At 46.7% G+C, this 24,255-nt stretch overlaps 1 protein-coding gene across 1 annotated transcript; it reads right to left on the minus strand.

Annotated features, from left to right (window-relative positions):
* Positions 1-1,093: 1,093 nt before the first annotated feature.
* Ccr3 (C-C motif chemokine receptor 3) lies at positions 1,094-23,045 on the minus strand. Its single transcript, XM_087186862.1, has 2 exons — positions 22,778-23,045; positions 1,094-4,551 (listed from the first exon to the last, which is right to left on the minus strand). Exon 2 carries the CDS (start codon positions 4,538-4,540, stop codon positions 3,464-3,466), a length of 1,077 nt encoding a protein of 358 aa, XP_087042988.1. The 5' UTR covers positions 4,541-4,551; positions 22,778-23,045; the 3' UTR covers positions 1,094-3,463.
* Positions 23,046-24,255: the final 1,210 nt, after the last annotated feature.

Consider the following 24,255-nt stretch of genomic DNA (forward strand, 5'->3'; position numbering starts at 1 on the left):
CCCCAGGTCACACCTCCCTGATGCGTGCAGACACACCCAAAAGTGTGCTTCGCAAATCCCCTCGGGAGTGCCCAAGTCAATCAAGTTGTCAAGCTCAGCTGTCACAGTCTGTCATAGATTCTTGAATCTTCATTTAAACTAAAGCAGTGTTTGTGCCTGATGTCCCTGTCACCTAACAGGAGGATGAACAGCTGGTGGGCTCACTTGACACTGTCTGATGTGATGGTCTCTAGTGAGAGGCACATATTTAACAGAAATGTAGAACTCACTTTCCCAAGAAGCTATAAGCAGCAAGAAGAAAAGGAAATGAGGACCTAGTCCACTCCTTTTTTTGTTTTGTACCAGGGATTGAACTCAGGACCTTGTGCTTGCAAGGCAGGCACAGTGCCACTGAGGTAAATACCCAGCCCTCCTTTTTAAAAAAATACTTTTACATTAGAAGTTGCATTTCCCTCCTTAGGATGTACCTCACCCAAGTTCCATTTGTTTCTGTGTCTCCCACTGCTTTTGGTACAAGGTATTAAATACTCAAGGAAAGCTCAGCCAAGTAAAATTGGAGGACTAGAAATTCCCACTAGACCACTTGGTTTTGTTTTTTTAAAAATTCTTTTATTGGTACATTTTAGGTATACAATACATTTACATTTCTCATTGGGAACTTGTACCTTTACACGATGTATCTTGGTTCTTGTTTTTTCCCCATTCCCAGCCCACCCTTCCCTATTTACAAAGACTTTGTTTCCATTTCTCATAGTTTTTCCTTTCCCTTCTTTCCTTTCCCCCGCCCCTCCCACTTCCCCTACCCCTTTGGACCTTTTCTTCCTATTTCACATTATCAATTATTTATTCTAATCATTGGTACATTTTAGGTTTACAATATAATGACATTCATCATTGGAAATTTGCACCTTTACATAATCTCTCTTGGTTCTTATTTTTCCGCTTTCCCCTGCCCTCCCTTCAACCCCTCCATCCCTCCCTACTTTCAAAGATTTTGTTTCCATGTTTTCATTTTCTCATATTAATTCCATTCCCTTCTTTCCTTTCCCCTACCCCTCCCACTTCCCCTTCCCCTTTGCCCCTTTTCTTCCTATTTCACTTTATCTATTATACCTTTTAGTCCTTATTTACACTTTCAGTTTCTCACACTAGAGAAACTATTTGGTATTTACAAATGTGTGTCCTATTTATTTCACTTAAGAGTATTGCCTCAATGTGCATCCATTTAGCTATAAATGTCTCTAATTTCTCATTTTTTATGGCTGAGTAGTACTCCATTTTATTTAAAAAACCACATTTTCTTTGTCCAGTCTCCAGTTGATGGGCATTTGGGCTGCTTCCAAGTTTTAGCTATTACAAATTGTGCTGCTATGAACATGGGTACACATATATCACTTTGGTATGATTCTTTTAATTCTTTGGGGAAGATCCCCAGCAGTGGAATAGGGGGGTCAAATGGGACTTCCAGTCCTAGTTCTTTGAGGTATCTCCATACTGATTTCCACAATCCTTGCACCATTCTACACTCCCACCAGCAGTGGAGAAGGGTTCCTCTTTCCCCACAGCCCCACCAGCATTTGTTATTGGTTGATTTCATGATAGCAGCCATTCTTTCTGGAGTGTGGTGGAATCTCAGCATTGTTTTCATTTGCATCTCTCGAATGACCAGTGATGTTGAACATTTTTTCATGTATTTATTTGCTATTTCTACTTCTTTGTCTGAGAAATGTCTGTTCATTTCAGATGTCCATTTTCAGATTGGGTCTTTAAATTTGAGAGGTCTGATTTTTTAAAGTTCTTTACAGATTCTAGATAGTAGACCTTTGAGGAACTGCTAGTGAAAATTTCTTCCCACATTGTGGATTGCCTCTTCACACTGCTGGTGGTTTCTCTTGCTGTGCAGAAGCTTTTTCATAAGAAGAGATCCCACTTGTTGATTGTTTATGGTAGTTCATGGGCAACTGAGGTTCTGTTCATAAAATCTTTTCCTACACCCATGTCTTCAAGAGTTCTACCTAACCTCTGTTCCAGCCAGTTCAGCGTATCTACTTTAATATTTAGAACTTTAATCCATTTTGATTTTAGTTTAGTGCATGGTGAGAGATACAGGTCTAGTTTTAATCTTTGGCAAGTTGAAACCCAATTTTTCCAGCACCATTTATTAAAGAGGCTATCTTTCCTCCAGTGAGGGTGTTTGGCTCCTTTATCAAAGATGAGATGGCTGAGTGTGTCTGGAGTTGTTTCTGCATCTTCTAATCTGTTCCACACGTCCTCAGGTCTGTTTCTTTGCCAGTATCATGCTGTTTTTATCACAGTAGCTTTGTAGTATAGTTTCAAGTTGGGGACTGTGATACCCCCTGCCTACGTCTCTGTAACCTAGAATTGATTTTGCTATTCTGGGTCTCTTCTTGTTCCCAATGAATTTTTGGATTGTTTTCTCAAGGTCCATGAAGTATGCTGCTGGGATCTCAACTAGGATTGTATTGAATCTATATAGCAGTTTTGGAAGTATGGCCATTTTCACTATATTGATCCTTCCTACCCAGGATCAGGGGATTAGACCACTTGGTTTTGGAGACTGACATTAGAGGCTACCCATCATGATGACTATCCTTAGCACAGCTACATCCACAGGGCCTTTGGCATTTCCCTCTGATCACTGTGTAATCCTGTTTCAATGATAAGGCCAAGTGTCTCTAGGAACCTCTTGGCCAGAGCAGTGGTTCTCAAAGTGTGGTTCCAGGGCAAGGCGGACAGTCACTGAGCTAGAGCTGCAGAACGGTCTTTTGACCCTAACCTCTCCACTGTGCACACATGGGACTCGTGTGTAGGGGAGGCCCTTGGCCTGCTCTGTCTCAAGAAGCTGGCATTTAAGAGGACAATGTGTACCTTCCTGGGCTGTGGGAATCACTCATGAGAAATCAGGTCATTTGGTATAAACAGGAAATCAATGATCTAGAACTGGTATACCATGCTATTATGTTGTTTGGGAATATTTATCCATATACCCTCCCCCCACCACACACAGAAGAGCCTTTCACTAAGCAGAGAGAGAGAGTGAAGCATGTCAGGAAATAAAGTAGATAACGTGTTGCATTTTGTGCAATGTGTCACTTTTGTCAATAGCTGGCTGAAGTAAAGCTCTGAGTTATGAAATGTGTTACCTGTTTGTGGCTGAGCATAGTAACTATCTAACATCTAGGTGCATTAAAATGTAGGTAACTCTTCAGGGAATCAAGCAGTGGTTTTCTTGCTTGATGAGGAGGAAACTGCCCAGCCCTTGGCCTCTGGTGATGACCTTGGGGTGTGAGCACATCCTGTCACCATTGTGTGTATTGTAAAGATTTCAAGAGCTTCAGCATTGCGCTGCAAGTTCAAAGGACTGGGGAGAGGTCAATGCAGTTGACTTAACCTGTTTGCTTCTTCTGCCCAGTCCATCTTTAGGAAGCTTTCTGCAACAGATCTAAAACACAACAGAGAGTTCTGGGTCCCCTGAAGATGGGGAGATGGAGCTGCTCCTCTCCAGTTTCTCACTAGGGAGGAAGGGGATATACTTGCTCAAGTGCACAGCCACATGCCTGTGGAAAAAGTGGCGTAGGTACTTCTGGAACCTCTCACCCACAAAGGCATAGATGACGGGGTTGACGCAGCAGTGTGTGTGGGCGATCACCTCTGTCACCTGCATGGCCACGTCCAGCTGTTTGCTCTTCTCACAGTCGTTCAACAAGCTCACTTGAAAGGCAGAGAGAAGGAGCACCAGGTTGTAAGGTGCCCAGAAAACAAAAAAGACCACCATAATGACAAAAATGAGCCGCATGGCCTTGTACTTCTTTTTATTGGGACATCTCATCAGTGTTTTAATGATTCCTGTGTAGCAGACAATCATAAGGAGCAGAGGAAGTGCGAGGGCAAAAATGTTCATCCTGAGAGCTTGGAAACGCTTCCAGTGGTCTTCTTCATTCTCTGGGTAAGCAGGGCCACAGAAAAATTCTTCGAAGTCCCCCTGGGTCCCCTGGAAGATGAACTCAGGGAGGGCGGCTAGCCCCGCCAGACCCCAGGTGATGACACTGGTTATGACACCAAAAGTCACAGTCCGGGCTCTCAGGGCAAACACAGCATGGACAATCGCCAGGTACCTGTCGATGGTCAGCAGGATAATGAAGAAGACCTCACTGTACAAGCCCAAGTAGTAGAGCCCGGAGATGAGCTTACACATGAAATGGCCAAACATCCAGTTATTCCACATAACATAGTGAATCCAGAAGGGAAGCGTGAGGAGGAAGAGCAGGTCAGAAATGGCCAAGTTGAGCAGGTAGATGTTGGTCATGATCCTGAGCCTCCTGTACTTTGCGAGGATCACTATCACCACCACATTTCCCAGGAGGCCAACAATGAACACCAGGGAATACAATGGGGGCAGGAACTGGGCCCCCAGATCCCGGATGCTGATTTTGAAACAAGGCAGTGCAAACACATAGTCATAGGTTGTGGTCCTATAGGACTCAGCTTCAAGCTCGGCCTCCTCTGGGTAGGTTGCCATTCCACTGGTCCCTGTGATGGAAGAAACAACAATCCCATAATTAAGCACACTCATCTCTGGTGAAACACGCCAGTGAATTGTTCATCCACCCAGCAGAGATGCGACATGCAGCCTGGGCATTGGAGAGGTTCTTTAGCACACATTTCAAAAGCTGTATCAGAAATGCTATGAGGAGGGACCAGGAAGTGAGACCTGAAGATGCAGGGATGGCAGGCAGATTAGGGCAGGGGCCTGGGTAAACTGAGATATGAAGCCTCAGGAAACTGGAATGCAAGGGACAAAGTTAGTGCCTTGCATTCTGCTAATGACAAGGAGCCCAGCAACAGTGACAACTGCATACCTGCATTTTCACACACCTGTCACATTTAAAAACGGCACCTGGTGACACCTGCCAATGGCAAACTGCCTCTTTCATGCACCAAAGGCTACATATGGGCCCCTACATGTAGGTGCTTCCTCTCTCAGAGGTCCTCTTGGTTAGACAGAGCTTTTCTTTGTTCTTTCTAATAAACCACACCCAGTCCATTTCCCACTGCTGTGCTGTCAGCCTCATTTCCTCGTTGTTCCCAGGACAGGGAAAAATTGGTTGTAACTTTGGTGTCCAACATGAAGCTCAACTTCTCTATGGAGCGTAAATGTGGTGGAATGGCTGGCTCTCACACACACTCTTTTTCTATCCTTGTTATGTTCTAAGAAACACTAGGTACCTGCTGCCAGTTAGAAGCTACCAGAGTGGCAGCCACTCTTGAAATTAGGGAGGGACCGGCTCCCCAGAAAACTCCTACTCAGTGCTCCACTGATTCCCAGGGACACTGGAAATGTTGGCCAGACAGTGAGCTGGATTCTTTTCTGAGGCAGATTTCTGGATGTGGGACTTGCAAAAGTTGGGGTGACAACTTCAAGAGTCGGGTGGGAGCTAGTCCCTGGTGGGTGCCCAGAGGTCCCTGGTTGGAACCTGGGTCCTGGCAGCCTGACTGGGTATTCAGCAGAGAAACCTGTGCTTGCCTACTGCGTCCAGACTGCATGCCTCTGTGAGGTAAGAGGTGCTCTCTGGGTGTCCCCTTTTCAGAGTGACCTGAGACCCCTCAGTCAGAGCCCTCTCATAAACCTCCATCAAGGCTGAGGGGGAGTCCTTAGGCCTTGGTCTCATCACAGCACTCTGGAGATGTGTTTGGTTCTAGTCCAGAACCTTCTCCGGTGCTCTTCAAGAGCCAACTTCCGACCCTGTCTCATAGACTCCACGTCTTGGGGTGGGGCTGCCTCCTGAGTTGCAGTCAAGTCGGTTACTATAGAGACTGATACTCATTATACAGAAACTGATACTGGAATACAGACCGTATTCATCAGTTCCTCCAGTTCCTGAGAGAAAAACTCCTGCCCCTCTGACAGTGACCACCCAGCATCCTGTCCCTCCTGACTGGAGGTGGGGCTGAATCCTCACCAGGTCCTTCGCGACTCCTGGGAAGCCCTCAAAGGGTAGGTTGCCCAGGCTCAGTTGTCCATCCTGAGGATCAGGCCCCAGATGCTCCCTCCCAGGATTCATCGGCACATGGCGAGACCTGTGGAGGGGTTCCTCTCCTGCTGTTGTGAGCAAGGAGAGGTGGAGAAGAGAGAGCAACAGGGGATGGAGGGGAAACCTCTCCTCCTGTGTCTCTTACAGATGGGGACATGAGACTCAAAGTTTTCTGGCTCCTCCCCACTGGACTACACCCTTAAGAAGAGGGAATTGTTTGACTCTTAAGATTTGGAGGCAAGGTGGCTAATCTTCCATACATGCACACAGTGGGGCTACACCTTAGGGGATGAAGAAAAGTGGCCACTAGGAGGGAACATCAGTTATAATACAATCCTCTAACTAGACCTATTTTGCAAAAAGCAGGGTAATGTCCCAAAGCGCCTTATGTGCAGGATTTCTTTGCTTTGAGGGACAATCCTGAGCTCTGCAGGTCATGTTGCATAGACTCAGCCCTGTTGACAGCTCTTACTCCTATACCTCAGGAGACCCTCCTCCCCAGAAAACTCTCCTGCAGGGTCTTCCCATCTTCACCCCCTCCCCTCCCAGGGGGACCCTCCTAAAGAGCCCTTCTATCCACCCAATCCTGGGCCCCCAATTCATGGGTAAGAACAAGGACCCTCACTTTGATTCCCCTCCAGGTGATGGGGACAAAGCTAGAGGGGACCTCCATATGGGCTCATGTCCCTTTCCCCCTGGGAGACCTTCAAAAGATCAAAGCAGACCTGGCAAGTTCTCAGAGGACTCTGATAAATATCCAGGGTGTTCAGAGAACTGTCCCGTAACTATGAATTTTCATGGAGAGATGTGATACTTCTTTTAAATTCAATCCTCTCTGACTCGGAAGGAGAGGCAGTTCTGAGAGAGGCATGGATGTATGGGGATGAACTATGCCTAGCCCAGAGACCAAGTGAAGGCCAGGTCCAGGCGGGGCTCCTGGCAGTTCCCCAGCGGGACCCTATGACTTGGTGGAATGAGGGATCTGGAGACACAGACATTGCCTGAACTGTGTATTAGAGGGCCTCTGTAGGACCTGAGTCAGACCTCTAAACCATTCCAAACTATCTATGGTGATCCAGGCAAAGGAAGATAGTCCCTCAGCCGACCTCAAGTGACTCAAGGAAGCCCTAACCAAACACACCTCCCTGCGATCTGAATCACTTGAGGGACAGCTTATTCTGCAAGATAAATGTATTATCCAGTCCACCTGCATCATTCAGAGAAAGCCACAGAAGGTAGTGGTCTTTTTCAATCAAGATCAACAGGATGCCAAGCAGCAGAACTGAAGGGATAGGAATGAGGCCACCTCCACAGTGGCTGCCCTACAGACTCACCCTACCAGGGGTCCTGGGAGTCCTTCACAGGTAGATGTTATAAGTGTGGAAAGCCAGGATACTTCCAAAAGGAGTGCAAGTGGCTTCTGCTGGACCCTGTCCTAGCGTCCAAGGAGACCACTGGAAGGCTATTTGTCCACAGATGAAGGTCCCAGGGGTCAAACTGGGCTGACATAATGATTCAGCAAGGTAAGGAGTTTGGAGTCTTCACTTGTGGTTCCCAGGACCCAAGACAAAAGGCCATCACAACAGCCTGTCAGCTACCTAAGCAAAGAGCTAGATGTGGTTGCCAAAGGCCAGCCAGCCTGTCTTCAGGAAGTTGCTGCTGTTGCCCTGCTAATTCCAGAAGCTACCAAGCCTACCTTGGGTAATGAGCTGACTGTGTCCTCTCCTCAGCATATCTTAGGACTGCTGTCCTCCAAAGGAAGCTCTGGCTCTCAGACAGCCAACTCTTGAGGTATCAGGCTATGCTGCTGAAGGAACCTGGTGTTCAAATAAGAACTCACCCTTCCTTAAACCCTGCTACTTTTCTTCCAGAAGAACAAGGAGAATTAACCCCTGATTGTAGCTAGGTGGCATGGAAACTTATGCCACAAGGGGAGATTTGAGAGATTACCCATTAAAGAGTCCAGATTGGACACTCTTCATAGATGGAGCTCCTTCATAGAACAGGGTGTTTGAAGAGCAGGATATGCAGTGGTGTCCTTCACAAAAGTCATAGAAAGCTCATCCATTTCTCCAGGAACAAGAGCTCAGCAAGCAGTAGTTGCTCTTACTTGGGCTCTTACACTAAGCAAAGGGAAGAGGTCTAACCCATACATAGACTCAAAGTAAGCCTTCCTGGTCCTTCATGATCATGCTGCCATCTGGGAAGAACAGAATTTCCTCACAGCCATGGGGTCCCCAATAAAATATCACCAAGAAATCGACCACCTGGTGTGTGCATTATTCCTCCCCCAGGAGACAGATGGTAACCCACTGTACAGAGCACCAGAAGGGAGCAGATGAAATAACAGATGGAAATGAGATGGTCAACACTGCAGCTCAAGTGGCAGTGTGAGAACCCCTACTGGACAATGCCACTTTAAATCCTTTACTCTGAGAACATTCCCCAGGAGAGGCTGAGGCCCAGTACGCTCAGGTGGAATCTGAAGAGGCTCTTGGCAATGGGCTGCACTCACAGCCCTCAGGATGGTTCCAAACAAATAGGGAAAGTTGCTCTTCCCAACAGCTGGTCAATGGAAGGTCCTTCACCAATCCTTCCACTTAGGGAAGGAAAGGACTCGTCAGATGGCAAATCAACTATTTACTGGCTCAGACATTGAAATTACTATAGATCGAATTGTCAGGTCATGTGAGTTGTGCCCCAAAAAACAACACTTTCTGTTTCACAGGAAGGCTCCTGCTGGCATCCAACAAGAAGGGATGTACCCTTGGGAAGGCTGACAGATAGATGTAACCTGCCTGCCCAGAGTAAAGGGGACCCAGGTCCTCCTGGTCTGGGTAGACACATTCACTAGAGGCACAGAGGCATAGAGGCATCCCCTGCAATACTGAAAAGTCCACTAGGTGGTCTGAATACTAATAAATGAGATCCTCCCTCGATTTGGCCTTCCCCAGGGGCTCCAGAGCCACAGTGGCTCACCCTTACAGGCTGAGATTCCTCAGGACATTTCAACAGCCCTGGGTACACAACATCACTGACACTGTGCATGGAGACCCAGGTGTTCAGGGAAAGTAGAGGGCCAACAGGATTTAAAAACCAATCTCCACAAATTAACCCAGGAGCCCAGGCTTTGCTGGATCCCTTGTTACCCATCACCTTACTTAGGACATGGAACTCCCTTCAGCATTGAGGCCTCAGCCCCTTGGAGGCTCTATAGAGAAGGCCATTTCTTCCCAATGACTTCTTATTAAATCCAGAAGTAGCTGGCCCACCTCTCTGTCCCACTTCCAGAGGCCCCTCCAGGAAAACAGAGGCCCAGCCCAGAGAGGATGAGCACCATCCTGCCCTCCCATTTAACCCAGTTGACCAGGTCTTAGTAAAGTCTTTGCCCACCTCCACCCACTTCCTGGACCCAATATGGAAGGGACCTCATACAGTAATTCTCTCTACCCTCTCTGAGGCTAAGGTTTCTGGACATTGCAGGAATCCAACAACTGCCATCATAGGCTGACCAGAGGCCACTTTAAGCCTTTTCCAGCCCCTTATACTTTCACATCCACTAAAAATGTTTAATCATGGGTTAATAAGGTCCAATAATCTCAGCCTCACCCTATAACTCCATCACATTCTTCAGTCCTGCTCCAGGCAGATGACCACCATACCCTGCATTTCTCAAGCCTTATCTTTACCAAACAGCCATGACTCCTTTTTACTGAGACTTTTCTCCTCAGAGCCCCATTTTGAATTTTCTCTTCACAGCCCCCCTTTATGCTCATGACCCTATAAAACACCTCAAAGCCTGTATGAGAGTGACCAGTCTGGTCTACATGCCAGGGCAGTCCCTCTCAGGTTTTGTCTACATAAAGCTGTCCTGATTGCTGAGCTTGTATCTTTGTTCCTCCTTTTCCCTAACAGTTGGTGGCCCATAAGGTCGAGAGGACTACTCCAGTATGCTTTACCTCTTCCTCTTGTGGCCCTACCTCTGAGGCTATCTCATACAGCATAAGGCAGTCCTGCAGGAACTCACTATCCCTGGTCAGATCTAGTCAGGGGCTTATAGTGACCTGCCAGTAGCCAAGAGACACCTTCCAGTAGGGCCTTCCTCTCCCCATTCTATCTCTCTTCCTCAAGAACTCCAGCCAGCAGAAGATGAATTTGCTGTTTCCTGCTTGGTCTCAGGCAACTCTGGACAACTAATTAAGCCCAGGACTGGTAAGACTAGCCCCTGCCTCCCACAGGCACCTAGAGAGGGCAGGTTATCCATCCTGAGGTCCCTGGGGGGTTCTCCACTGGGACTACCTAGAAATCAAAGTGGGAATGCCTGCCCAATCCCTCAGGAAACCACTTTGCCTGACATGGCCAGGTCCCTAGTCTTGTCCAGGGGATGCCCTGAAACAAGCTACAGATCCCCAGCCATTCTTTTATCAGTCACCATGGGCTCCCAAAATTCTCAGATGCTGGCTGATTCCCCTTTAGGCTGCCTTTCCCACGGGACATGGCTGGAGAATTCTCTCAGTATTAAAAGAGGCATTTGGCCCAAACATCTCATATTTTATTCCCTCATGGCTTGGCCTAAAGCCCATGGTCTAAATTTGGTGTGTTTCATTTCCAAATTCTCCATGACCTTAATAACTACTTATCTTTGGAGAAGTGGCAAGTGGTGAGAGGTCCTGGATGTCCTAGCCTTTTTGACTCCCCTTTCACATCCCTCTTTCTATGAAACCTGTACTGCCATCCAGTCGTCCTCCTGGAGGAAAAATCTACATCTAACCTCTTAGATGCTGACCTTAACCCAGCAGACGAGCCTCTGCCAGACTAGTTTACCCCCATCCCCACCCCTCTTGAGCCAGTGTCCTCCCTTGAGGGTCTACTGAGGTTGACCAGCAGTCTGCAGCCTCACACTTACAGATGCAGCCTAGGGAGTTGCAGAAACAGCTCAACCCTCCCCTCCCTCCCCTTGGCCTTCTCTGCCATTCACCTGCTCCTATTCCACCCCCACTATCTTCCCAGGTGGCAGGGACCAAGAGATTAGTATGTTATGTATCCATGTCCCTTTATTCCGTGATTGAGGGATTCTTACATGCCTGTATCACTTTTTTCCATAAAGAAACACACCTGGGATCCTTCTTTGAGAAATCATGCTAGGTATAGAAATTACTCAGGGACCTGACCAGAATCCGGTTCTTTTTATGTCCTACCTAAAATATACTGATAAAAATCCTAAATCCAGTGAAGGACAGATCTATCTCTACCTCCTGATATTAGGAAAAAATCTTCAGGGCCTGGGATGTAGCTCAGTAGCACCCTACCTGCCTGGCAAGCATAAGGCCCTGAGTTCGATTCCTGGTACTGGAAAGAAAAAAAAAATCTTCAGAAGTTAAAAGAAGGAATTCATGGCCCTAGAAATAAACTCATAAATTCTGCCTTCTATGCATTTGGTTTTGTTTTGTTTTTTGGTACCGGGGATCAAACTTGGGTCCTTGGGGTTGCACAGCAGGTGGCGAAATCACTGAGCTAAATCCCTAGCCACTTGCCTTCGACATTTTTAATAATTGGGAGGGTGAGCAACAGACCCAAAAGTAAAAATAAACTAAATTAAAATTCCACATGTTTGCCTCCACTGTTCACAAACCTACAAAAGGGGCCTGGCATTTGTTACAGATTTTTTTTTTGTACCAGGGATTGAACTCGGGTCCTTGCACTTTCAAAGCAGGCGCCAGAACCCTGAGCTAAATCCTCGGCCCTGTTACAGATTTTATTCAGTTCTTGTTCAACTCAGTTTGTGATCAGAATAATGGAAAGAGTCAGGTTCATGAACCAAGGTACCACTGCAATTTCCCTCCTGGTCACCCTGGGAATCCTGGCTGGGGCCAGAATTGGTTCTGCTGGACTTTGTGTCTCCTTACATCAGGTTTCCCTTCTACCTAAACAGCTCTCAGAAAGCCTTGAGGAAATCTCAGGCCAGCTAATCACCATTCAACTAATCACCATTCAGCTAGACTCCCTCGACTCGGTGGTCCTTCAAAACCAAAGGGGTTTAGACCTGCTCACTGCCACACGTGGCAAAATCTGTCCCTTACTTCAGGAACAATGTTGTTTTCATACTAATAAATCTCAGCTGGTCAGAGATGGGGCACAGTGCCTCAAAGAAAAGGTGCTTGCCCTCCATCTTCTTCCACCTGGCCCTCATGGACGCCTCTCATCCTATCTTGGATTCTTTCTTTTTTGGTGCCTCTTCACCACCTTTTACTTGCCTGTTTATCATCACCATGCTTAATCCATCTGTTTCAAAGATTTCTCACCAACAGGATTGTGGCCATTCCACAGTCAGTTGCTAAAAACCACGTCAAGATAATTCTCCTTCTCCAATTCCAACAAAACTCTGACTACCACCCCTGATTTCAGTAGTAAGTAGTTAAGAAAGAGATGCACTGACCCTATTTGTTGTCAAACCATAGAATCTGGAATGAAGGGATCCAACCACCACCATCCTAGGCTGACCAGAGGCCACTGTAAGCCTCTTCCATCCCATTACGCTTTTGCATCTGCTATGATGTAAAATCATGGGTTAATAAGGCCCAGTAACCATGGCTTCACCCCCTAAGTCCCATCACACTCTTCAGCCCTGCTCCAGGCAACCACCATACCCTGTGTTTCTCGAGCCTTATCTCTAGCAGATACTCACAACTCCATTTCATTGCCCTTTTCTTCTCACAGCCCTTCTTTATGCTCATGACCCTATTAAAGACCTCACAGCCTGTATGAGAGTGGCTGGCCTGGTCTAAGTGCCAGCGTGGTCCCTCTCAGGTATGACCTGACTGGTGAGCTCGTATCTTTGTTACTCCTTTTTCCTAACAGATGTGATTCCTGGATCCACCACTCTTGGCTAAAACCATGGTGAGTAACACAGGAAAAGGTCTCACTGGATGGGCCAGCTGGAGAGGAATTGCTTGCTAGATACACCTGCAAACCAGTGCAAGACTTAAGATGTCTCTTCAAAAACAATGCCACCTCCTCCTCCAAAAGAAAAGTAGTGATCAATAGAGACACCCTAACCCACCCCCTGTTCTGGTTAAACCTCCTGCTAGGAACTCTCATTTTGATTTTCCTCTGGTGTCACCTAACCTTTCAGCTCCCTGGGGAGCTGAGTCATTTTTCACTGCTGAACCAGATAAGCATCTAGGTTTGCTTCTTCTAGTTAAAAATTAGCCCTGTCCCAAGACTAGGCCCCAGGGCCCACAAACTGATCTCAGGATTTCATGTTGCTCCTACCCCTACTTCATCCAGTTTACCTTTGAATTTCTCTGTGAACTACAGTGGTGTCCCAGCCCTCCTGATTCTACCTCACCGAGAGGCACCTTTATATTTCTTGTACACAAACTATGGCTCCAAGGCACCTTCTGAGAGTTTTCCCCCACCCGAAACTTGTTCTCCTGCTTCTGTCTTTGCTCGTTGGTGTAAACTCACCAGCCCAATCCACAGTCCCAGTTCTGCCTGGGATAGAATACCTGTATCACATTCTCCATTTTACCCATCACCTTCTCAACCAGTTCAACCTTACATTCACAAAAAGCTGCTAGCTGTGCCTCTCCCCTACTGTGCCATGGCCCACTACATGGTCCCCATACCGGCCCCCACCTGGCCCCACATAAAGGCATCCACCACCTGCACAATCAGGTGCAATCTGTTCTTAAAGACAATGACCATGGCCCTGGACCTTGCTGCACAGCTCAGCCCTGAGCTCGGTAGCCTCAAGCCCCGTTACTCCGTCACGGGACCCTGGCCCGCACGCCACCACACCCTGACCCACACAGACCCTGGCATAAGCACTTTCTCCCAGACTCCTGCATGCTCTTCCCAACCTGCAGGGACTCAGGGTCTGTGGCGTGATAGAAGGAAAGACCGGAAGTTCTCAGAGTCAGCACAACCTACAAGGGGGAAAGAGGCCAAAATGTCGCGGGTTAGAGGGAAACAATGGGGACAGGGATTTCTGAAAGCATTTGAAAGAGGAAATTCAAATTTACCTATGGAAGAAAAAATGGCTAGATCATGAGAATAATAAAAATATGATTATTATTGCATTCTTTAAGGCACCTTGCATTTTATATTTAATTTTTTAAGGATTGCTTTCAAAAGCACTGTCTTCATATTCAGAAACAAAATGCTTATGATGATAGACTTATACTTATTATTGCCATTATTACTATTACTACACGTAGCTGTGCCTTTGCAGGGCTCGGGAATAACGTACACCGCGTTCATCAGAACTAACAGGGAAGCTGAAAGTTTTGGTATCCGGGATCGAACTCGGGACCTTGCGCTTGCGACACAGGCTGCGGCATCACTGAGCTAAAACCTGGGCATGGGAAGCTGAAACTTGAAATCCGGTAGTTTATCCAAAATCATCTAGCAAGTCAATACACAGTTTGGAAGAGATCCTTAGTTTCTGCCTGTGTCTCATTCTCTCATCTCCAGATGCAAATGTAGTGGCTTCTACATCTGACCCTCGAAGACTCCGCTCTAACTCCTGCCGTGGTTACCGGCCTGAGCAGCCGCGCCTCAGTAGCTCTCCTGTTCTTGGTCCTGCTGAACCAAGCAGTGCGTGCCAGCAGCAGACTGCTAAGGATGCCGCCTGCGCCAAGGAAGGGTTGGTCAAGGGGATTTCGGACTCTAATTACTTTCTAGACCAAGAGTTATGGGGTGAGTACCTGCTTTTCTGAAGACGACAGACTCAGGAGGAGGAGAGAAGGCAGGCGAAGCGGGAGCCCACGCGGCACCGCGTGCTTGGAGGTGGAGGCCCACTGACTCCCTACCCACTTCGAGGGAGGGGCGCGTGTGCGGAGGTGAGTGCGTACGCCAAGGGCATTCTTAGAAATGCCGAGGAACAGTCTCTACTTCTTTCTTTCTTAATTTTTATTTTTATTGGCCTATGTTTGCTGTACACAGTGATTACACTCGTCGTGGGGAGCTGGAGATGTAACAGCACGTCTTGATTGTTTCCATGCCCTCCCTCCGCCTCTTGGTCCTCTTCCCTTTTGCAAAAGATCCCTCTCCCTGTTCTCCTTCTTAATGGAACGCTCAGCAGAGCACCGAGGCCACAGCTTGCGCCTCCGTGTGCTCAGAGCATGTCGGGAGAGACGGGGAGGGCAGGCGCCGGGCACGTCCCTCGCGCAGGCTGCGGGGGATGGGCCAGCTGTGACCCCGAGCCTCGTTTACTCCGCGCTAAAACAAGTATGGGGCCTCCCAGGCCGCCAACCAGGGCCAGCGCGAGGATCACAGCCTTTAACACCGAGCTTCATCCACTCCTCTCCTGTGTAAGAGTCAGGGCAGCCCCGAGGGCCAGCGGGACCAATAAATGAGAGCAGAGCGGCTGGAAGGAAGACAGGTTAAACTCAAAGACGCAGCGGGCGTGGAAGAGAGGCAATGAGAAGCCATTTCAAGCCATTTCCTTTCCCCCTCGGGCGTGTTTTTACGGTTCTTCCCAGGTACCTCTCCCACAGGCCAGGCACGTTCTAGGACCTGAGGGGGGAAATGGGATTGAGGAACATGTGCCTGGAATAACCCACCAGCGTTTTTATTCCCGATGACGTAATCCACAGAGGCGAAGAAACAAGACCCATGTATTTTGTCTGTGCTGCAGGGACAGTGTCCCAAACTTGTGCATCCAAAGCGAGAAGGAACAGAGCTGCTTCTCTGAAGGGCGAGGAGATAGCAGCCTCTACTCACTTATTATTTGCATTGTTTCCCTTTTCTCCCACAGTGATATTTTAAAAGAAAATGCATTGAGGTTTGCTCAATTTGAAGCGAGTGTCCTGCACCATGGAGCAATAGGGTCAGTATAATAAACGCATGGAATCTCGTGGCGTGGGTTTCACAGCTGCCGGGGAGCTTTGCGCTCTTGAGGTCAAAGCTCAGGAAATGTGTAGGTTTTTCCAAGTCAGCAGCCGAGTCCTCGATTCCTAGTTACATGGGGCCAGAAATATAAAAGCAGATGTGGGTGTCCTCAGTCTACCTAGCCTTAATCAAGATGAACACTTACGTCTGAAATAGTCAAAAGGTTCGAATTTGGCTTACCGAGGTGGCTTCTTACATGTTGGAAAAATAATAGGGTAAGTAGGCAAACAAAACCAAAGTTAAAAAGTCACAAAAACAGAAGCAAAACCCACCCCAAAGCTCCCTGGGCAGTTTCCACCATTTTGCTCTACACAGACGCTTACAATTATTCAAGATTTACAGAAATGAGAGCGACTGTTTTAGCTCTTCACTAGTTACACACACTCGTTCTGGAGAACAGATAGAAGAATCACAGACACACGTTTATGGAAAACAAAGGGAAAGGAAAATATGTCACTGAGATTGCAACACGAAACTCCCATTGGCCAGAACGATGAGATAAGTGTGTTAGAAGCAAGGGGGAAATTTTCAAGGGGAATTCATGGCCATATGTCTTACTGTAACAATTTTTAAAATTTAAATATATGTATGCTGACTTTATCAGAGTTTTTGATTACTGAGAACACCGAATCATCAGCTAAAGAGTTTTTTTTTAATTGCCCTCTATAACCCAGATATTTGCCTTTGATAGCTTTTATCATTTGGGCTAAATAGATAACCCCAGTCTCATAGTGGCCTGGGGTCCTAATCAGGCAAGTGTATTCAGTCTTTTCACTTGTTTGGCAAGTTCCCCAAGTCAAATTCTACATACAGTCTTTGGTGCCTGGAACTAACTTTAGGATTTGCAGAGGGCATGAGAAAATATCAAAAGAATTTCTTGTCTCTCGTCCTAAAAAGAGAAATGTTGAAGTAATTTGGCCTGTGTGATACATTAAATTGCATGTGGGCCGGGGATTTAGCTCAGTGGTTCTGCCACCTGCCATGCAAGAGCAAGGACTCAAGTTCGATCACAGGTGCAAAAAAAAAAAAAAAATTGCATGTGAAGCCATGTTCAATAAGAAATTATGTTAAAGCTTCATGTTACATTTGTATATGTTAATAACACAAACATTCTATAAATTATGTGAAATTTCTAAATATCTGATATGCCCTGGTATATTATCACTTAAAATGAGTGTTATCATAATAACTAAATTTTTTCTTCACTGGCATTATAATAAAATCTCAAGGCTGTCATAAGTCTTTTTTTTTTTGGTACTTAGGAATCGAACTCGGGACCTTGCGCTTGTGAGGCAGGTGCCAGAACCACTGAGCTAAATCCCCAGCCCGAAACTTTGATTTGATGTAATCTAATTTAAAGTATGTTAATCTAAATGAATAAAAGCATTACATGCAGATCATGGGAAGCGATCGTTTCCCAGCATCTCCAAGTGTAACACTGATCACCTGAAATGCAGCTGAGATTCTTGGGGATCTAATACCTAGAGATGGAAGAGATCGGGTCCCCAGCCTGCTCCAGATCAGAAGGCACTGTCGATTGATCAGTCGATCAGTTTGGTTTGTTAAATCTTAGCTCCAGGGCATGTTGGTTTGGGGTATATTTCAAACTCTTGGTTTTGCCCTCCTGTAAGTCCTATAGACAAGAACTCTCCTGATTGTATTTTCTCAAGGGTCTTAAATGCTTGGCAGCAGCCACTCACTCCATACATGATCTCCATGAGAACTGAACATCAAAACCACAAGAACATAGCCGGGCGTGGTGATGGTGGTGACGCACACCTGTGATCCCAGCACTCAGGAGGCTGAGGCAGAGGACTGCAGTGAATTCAAAACCAGCCTGAACTACATAATGAGACCCTGCCTCAAAACACAAAACAAACAAAGACCACGAGAACACAAATCATCAAAAGAATCTCCTTAGCATCTAGCTCTTGACCTACGGAAGACTGTAGACGGGGAACAACAAGCAGTGGCCGAGGTGTTTGCAGTTGGAGGGAGACAGTAACCAGGAGGGAGCACTGTCACAGGAAGATGAAAATGGAGGCTACAGAGTGGATGTGCCCCAGGCCAATCCCCAGAGCCGCACACCGAAGCTGCAGTCCCTGTGACTTCCCCAACGGACAACTCTAATCAGGAAGGAGACGCAGCGTGTGTGGTGACAGTGGAGCCATGGGGTGTCAACTTCTGGGGTGAGGCAGCTCTGCTTCTGTCAGTGTATAACAGGCCAATCAGGAAAACGGTCACAACACTCCCTCCTCATGTTTTTTTGTTGTTGTTTGGTTCGTTTTTTTGGTACCGGGGATCAAACTCTGGTCCTTGCGTTTAAGCAGCAGGAGGCAAAACCACTGAGCTAAATCCCCAGCCCTCCCTCACGCTTTTTAAACTGCTGTACTCGGGATTCTTCTGCTTTCAGTACAAGCCTCCCAGTTTTCCAAGTGGTCTTTTGTGTGCACAAGAAACTTTTATAACTTTAAAATTTGATCTGATTTTATGTTATTTTATTTGGTACTGGGGATCGAACTCAGTCAGGACCTTGTGCTTTCAAGGCAGGCGTGGTGCTGCTGAGCTAAATCCCCAGCCCCTGATTTTATTTTTGACAAAGACAAAGTCTCCTTTCCTCTTTCTCCTCTCAATTCCCTCCCCTCCCCAGAATTTGTTGTTCATCCTCTGGATGTTTATTTATGCAGCTATTCACAGAAATATGTGATTTTCTTTGTACATAAATCAGAGTAAAAATATTTATTGTTCTGTGACTTTTAAAACTTTGTAATGCAGCCTGGAAATCATTCTGTGTCAGGACTTACAAAACAGCCTCTTTCTTTTTAGTAACTACAGAAAATTCCACTGTGTGTAGTTTCCAGTTTTCTATGAGCAGACATTAGTCTACCCACACTGGGGGTCATCACTTCCAAACAAAAGTCCTCAGTTCTAGTTGACCATGGAGGTAGCTTGTGACGGGTTAGTCAAAGCAAATCTTCCTATACGTGTATTTCATTTAATCTAATTTAATTTGATCTTAATTACCTTAGTGTAAATTAGGAGAAGTATTATGTGCAGCTTACAGGAGATGGTCATTTCAGAGCGTGTTAAAGTGGCCCAGCTGTGTCCCGATTAATGGAAACATTGATCACCTGAGACACAGACAAGAGGCCACTGTGCCCAGTAAAGTGGAGCTGACGGAGTCCAGGGATCGCCCTGAAGAAAGGCACTTTGGGGAGGAGGAAAAACAGCATACTGGCCAAGTGGATGAGCATCTGAGTCACATGCAGAGGTAGCTGGGTGAGGCTAATTCAATCGCCATGTGAGGAAGATGGTAATGAGTTGATCAGACCCTACCACAGGTGACTCATGAAGCCTTGGGGGAGCTGTGGCTGGAGGGGTTCAGGCAGAGGCAGTGATTACCTGTTGGGGGTCCCCTGGGAGAGAAAGGTGGGCTACACCAATGCTTCCTGACTTGGCAGCCCTGGGGAGTTGCCAACGGCCCCTGGGAATCCCAGTGCCCAGACACAACCCTGATCAATCAGATCAGCCTCTGGAGAGGAGACCCACCTCATGGTGCTTCACCCCCATGGAGTCACAGGTGCAGCCAAGGTTGACAGTTCCAGAACATGCAACATAAAGTACCCCCTAGTTTTATGAATCCATTTCTGTCTCTGAGTTACAAAATTCTCCAACCTGTGTAAGCACAGTGGAAAGAGGTCCTTGTGGTAGAATGATGCCACGTGAGGCTCCCAAAGCACCCTTAACTAACTTTTTCATGACAAAGAGTTGTCTAATGTGTGTAATTGACCAGAAACACCATAATTTTCCTAGTGTATTCACCAAAAAGTTATACGTTGTGCCCAGTTTACCAGAAATAATTTGATACTGTACTCACCATTCAAGTTGACATCTCTGGCTTGCAGGAAGGGAGGATGAATGGAAGGTGCTTACTGTTTGGAAGACAGGCCCCTTCCATGAGAACATCAGGAATTGGCTCTCTGGTGTCCTTTCTCTCCTCAGAACAGTCTGTGGCCCACTAGGACCTGCTTCTGGCTCACTAGGTCTCAACCTTTTCATAACTAAAACTGGTCTAAGGTTGTCTGTTTCTGCCTTGTCTTTAATACTGTTCTGTAGAATGATGTGACATTGTCATTAAGCAAGTGAATGCAACGACTGGCTTTTTCTCTCTCTGAGTGGGTTTTCCCTACAAATGTTTGTGCCTCTGTCCATTTTTTCAGGATTCCTTTATTTCAGAAGGACTTTGTTGCAGTGATTATTGCTACTCCCTCTCCTCTTCAGAAAGCTCCTCAGCTGCCATTCTCTGTTCCTCAGCCAGAAGTTGCTGAAGTTCCACTGTAGACAATTCCTCTGAGTGTTCCTCCACCAGTTCCCCAACATCACTGTCTACTTGCAAACCTACGGACTCTGCTATAGTGACAGTGCCATCAACCACAGGGCCAATTGAGGCTCAGCCTCTCCTACACAGCCTTCAGAGTCTCTCTCCTGTACACCGGCAGATCTCAGTGTCCTTAGAGAGATATTGGCCCAGGGTTTCTCAATTAACCCCACACAGGAAAGACTGGCAATTGGGTCATAACTCAAGGCTTTGGTCAGAAGTTAAAACTAAAATTCTGGTTGTAACCCAAGTTGTTTATATGTGAGGCCGGTTGTAATTTGAGGGCCCACTGTATTCAGCTTTCTGGGCCCCAGGACTTCCACCTCACAGAAGGTAGAAGTGGCTGTGGAGAAAGAGCTATTGCTTCTTTTCTACCAACCTTGTGCATCATCATTGATAGCACAGTGGAATATTGCATTGCAGTCTAACCCTTCCCATTCCATATCCTGTTCCTAGTTCCATGTGGTCAAAGCTACGAGAAAGTATGGCTTGTCATAGTGCATAGACACTCTTGACTATTTAATCACGGTCTTATTATGTCATGAAGTTGGTCCCAGTTTGCCCTGTTATAAAAAAATGCTGCAATAAACATCTTTGTCTGCGTTTTCAAAAAATCATTTCCTTAAAGCATTTTCCCACAGCACAATTTCCTACCCTAATTATATCTCAAAGCTCTTGGTGCAGTTTGCCAAGTTGCTTCCAGAAAGGTCACCATGTGCTGAGTCTTGCACTGTGGGGGGGTGGTGCTGGTTTTCCCACACTTCTATCGACGTGGAAAAAGTCTCAAAGAAAAAACCACGCAGCCAATGAGAAGGGCATAAGGGATCCATTATTGTTGTCATTATTATTTATTTCATTGCTGAGGGGTTTTGAAACTGTTGAGTGAAATAAATCAGACACGCAAGCTCAAATACCAGATAGTCTCACTCATTTGAGGGAAGCAAATTCAAATAAAGAGCACAATAAAGGATGGATAGAAGGAGATGAGAGGGTGGATGGATCTCGTGCCCATGGGAGGGGTCCTGGAGACCAAGAGCAAGGGGCGGGGGAAGGAGAGATGCGCACAGCGAAGACGTGTCATGTGTGAAAATCCAATAGCCTCAATGCGTGTAAACATTTTATGTCATGGGCCAGGGATGGAGCTCAGTGGTTCCGCCGCCTCCCTCAAAAACGCAAGGTCCCGAGTTTGATCCCCAGTACCCCAAAACAAAAAAACACTTCATGCTATAAACATGAACTAAGATTGATAATATCAACAGGAAGGAAAATGGGGAAACGGGATTTAGAAGAGGCAGGAGGGAAGGGGAAGGGGATTTAAAAAGGAACCAAGCTGCACTATGTACCCACACCCACTCCCCAAGTGACCTACAGTATTGCAAACATGGACTGATTGCAGCTATTGCAAACACGAACTGATAAAAAAAAATGAAACCAACTATTAGTCATTCGTATTTCCTTTCCTGTGTGTTCTTTGCTGAATTTGTTCTTCTGGGTATGTCTGCTTTTTTTTCTTACTGAGTCACACAAACAACTCACATTTCTTTCCCCAGGAGAAATAACTGGGCCCGCTGAGTTCATTACATTTTGAGACAGGGTCTCTCATTAAGTGGCTAAATAGCCCAGGCCCACCTCAAGACTGTGATCCTCCTGCCTCAGCCTACCAGAGTGCTGGGAAGATTAGCGTGCACCAGCATCCCTGGCTCATGCCACCTGATGAAGAGAGCCTCAGGTCCAGCCAGCTCCAGGCCTCTCAGGTACTGAAGACCCCTGTGTCACTGCTCTCCTCAAACTCGCATCCAACAGCAGCCAACTTCCACCCTCAGCCTCAGCAAGGTTTTCCAAACAACTGCGCAGGGCTTCCCAGCTCTACCGGTGACACGGGCCCAGCAAAGTCAGCGACCGGTCAGCCTTGTCCTCCAGACAGAGACCCCATCAGTCCCCAGCCAGACCACCCCACAGCTGGACTTAGAGCAGATTTGCAGTGAAACGGTGAAGTAAATATATATTTGGGCACATACATATTTAATGCATGCACACATACACACACATATACCAGTACAAGTTATATTTCCACGGGCTGTTTTTACATCCGAACCGATAAACACAGACTGCTAAGAGTAGCACTCTGGAATGGCTGTATTCTCTAGAACAGAGAATTTATAAATGTACACAGGGAAGCAATGAGGCAAGGTCAGTCGAACAGGTGTAAAAGTCAAATTCAGATGAGTGCAAAAGACATGGATGGAAAAAAGAAAGGGAAAAGAGGAGAAAGCAAAAAAGAATGTGGACATATTTAGCAAAATCCTCTCCATTCTGGCCCCATCCTACTTAGATTGCCATGTGCACCCCTCCTCCGCCCACCCAAATCCAGGAAGGTTCTAGAAGGTTTGTCTCCCACCTCCCCTGCACCTCACTTCTCCCATCTCCCTTTTCCTAGAGCCCATCAGCATACCTGGTAATCCCTTCTACATAACCAGCTCCAGTTGCATTTCAGTATGCTCTCACCCAGGTGAGAACAGAGAGGAGACAAGTGGAACCTGGTGGCTTGGTGAAGTCAGAGTGGCAGGTGTCCAGTGGCAGCCTCGGTCTCCACTAACGAAACAGAGACTCTATCTGGTGAGATGCAAGGTAGTAAACAGGGAGCTTCCTGTTTTAAACAACCTAGCTTCTCAGGTTTTGCAAGTTTTCAGAAAAATATTGAATTTGGTACAGTTCTTCTTTTTGATTATTGTGAGCCCACACTGAGCAGCCAGCTGGGGAACCCTGGGGATGAAGACTGTTGGTGTTCAGCAGCAAATCGGAGGCTCTTTGCTCCCTTGGCATCGCTCGTGTTTGCTTTGGGGAAAGGATCGCAGTTCCCTACTAAGCATTTCTTTGACCCAAGGGGAGACAGGCTGAATGAACTAAGACTTTCCCCAGAGGGAAAGATGACAACTAGGGACAAATTAATTGTTCTGCAGGGCCCAACCAAAGACTGCTGGTTGTCAAGTTGTGGCAGTGAAGGGTGGGACGACTCAAGAAGGCTTGGGCTTGAGCTTCAGCCGTGGCACCAAACTGTACGGCCATGGCGTAATCACTTAAACTCACCAGATCTCAGCTTTCTCATCTGGAAACTGAAAAGGACACGATCTATGTCACAGAATTGTCATGGAATCAATGAAAATCTCATATACAGAGATAAGCCAATGTAAGGCATAGGTCAAACTCTACTGTGACACAGGTTCACATTCAGTGCCACTCGCCTTTCCCATGTGTTGACATGTCCCTGGGGACTTGGCATGATGCTCTACAGAGAGAAGATATTTACTCATTACCATGGGGAAAGCTCCATCCATGCATGGTGTGATCTTTGCTAAACTGGATAACTGGGCAAGTCCATGAGTTTACCAAGTGTTCATCGGACATTTGATGTGTGAATAGCACTCTGCTATATATGTTTCATGATAAAGAGAAGGGCAAAGGAAGTGGGTAAGGAAAGAGAGATGGAGAGAGGAAGAAAGGGAAAAGGATGGAGACAAGGCTCCTCTCTAGATAGACCTACATATCCATCCATCCATCTATTCAACCATTCCATTCCATTCCATTCCATTCCATTCCATTCCATTCCACTCCATTCCATTCCATTCCATTCCACTCCATTCCACTCCATTCCATTCCATTCCATTCATGTGACATATTCAGAAATTCCAGGTGTGCAGAGTACTCAGAATCATTAGCTGGTCTCTTCAGCAGAGGGCAGAATTCTGTAGGATCCCTGTTGCTGGTCGAGCTGGCTTCCGCTCCCTTCCCTGCACATTGGGATTTTCTTTTTTGTACCAGGGATCGAACTTTGGACCTTACATGTGCAAGGCAAGTGCCAGAACCACTGAGCTAAATTCCCAGCAACCTGGGGATTTTTATCCCTAGAGTCCATGAGATGTCCACAGATGG

Source organism: Heterocephalus glaber, unplaced genomic scaffold (assembly GCF_053883595.1).
Source record: "Heterocephalus glaber isolate CG9 unplaced genomic scaffold, H.glaber_assembly_v1.0 deba00001504, whole genome shotgun sequence".
Lineage (NCBI taxonomy): Eukaryota > Metazoa > Chordata > Mammalia > Rodentia > Bathyergidae > Heterocephalus > Heterocephalus glaber.

Excerpts from the sequence above, each read along its gene's own strand:
- Ccr3 (XM_087186862.1), bottom strand. The coding sequence starts at position 4,540 with ATGGCAACCTACCCAGAGGAGGCCGAGCTTGAAGCTGAGTCCTATAGG.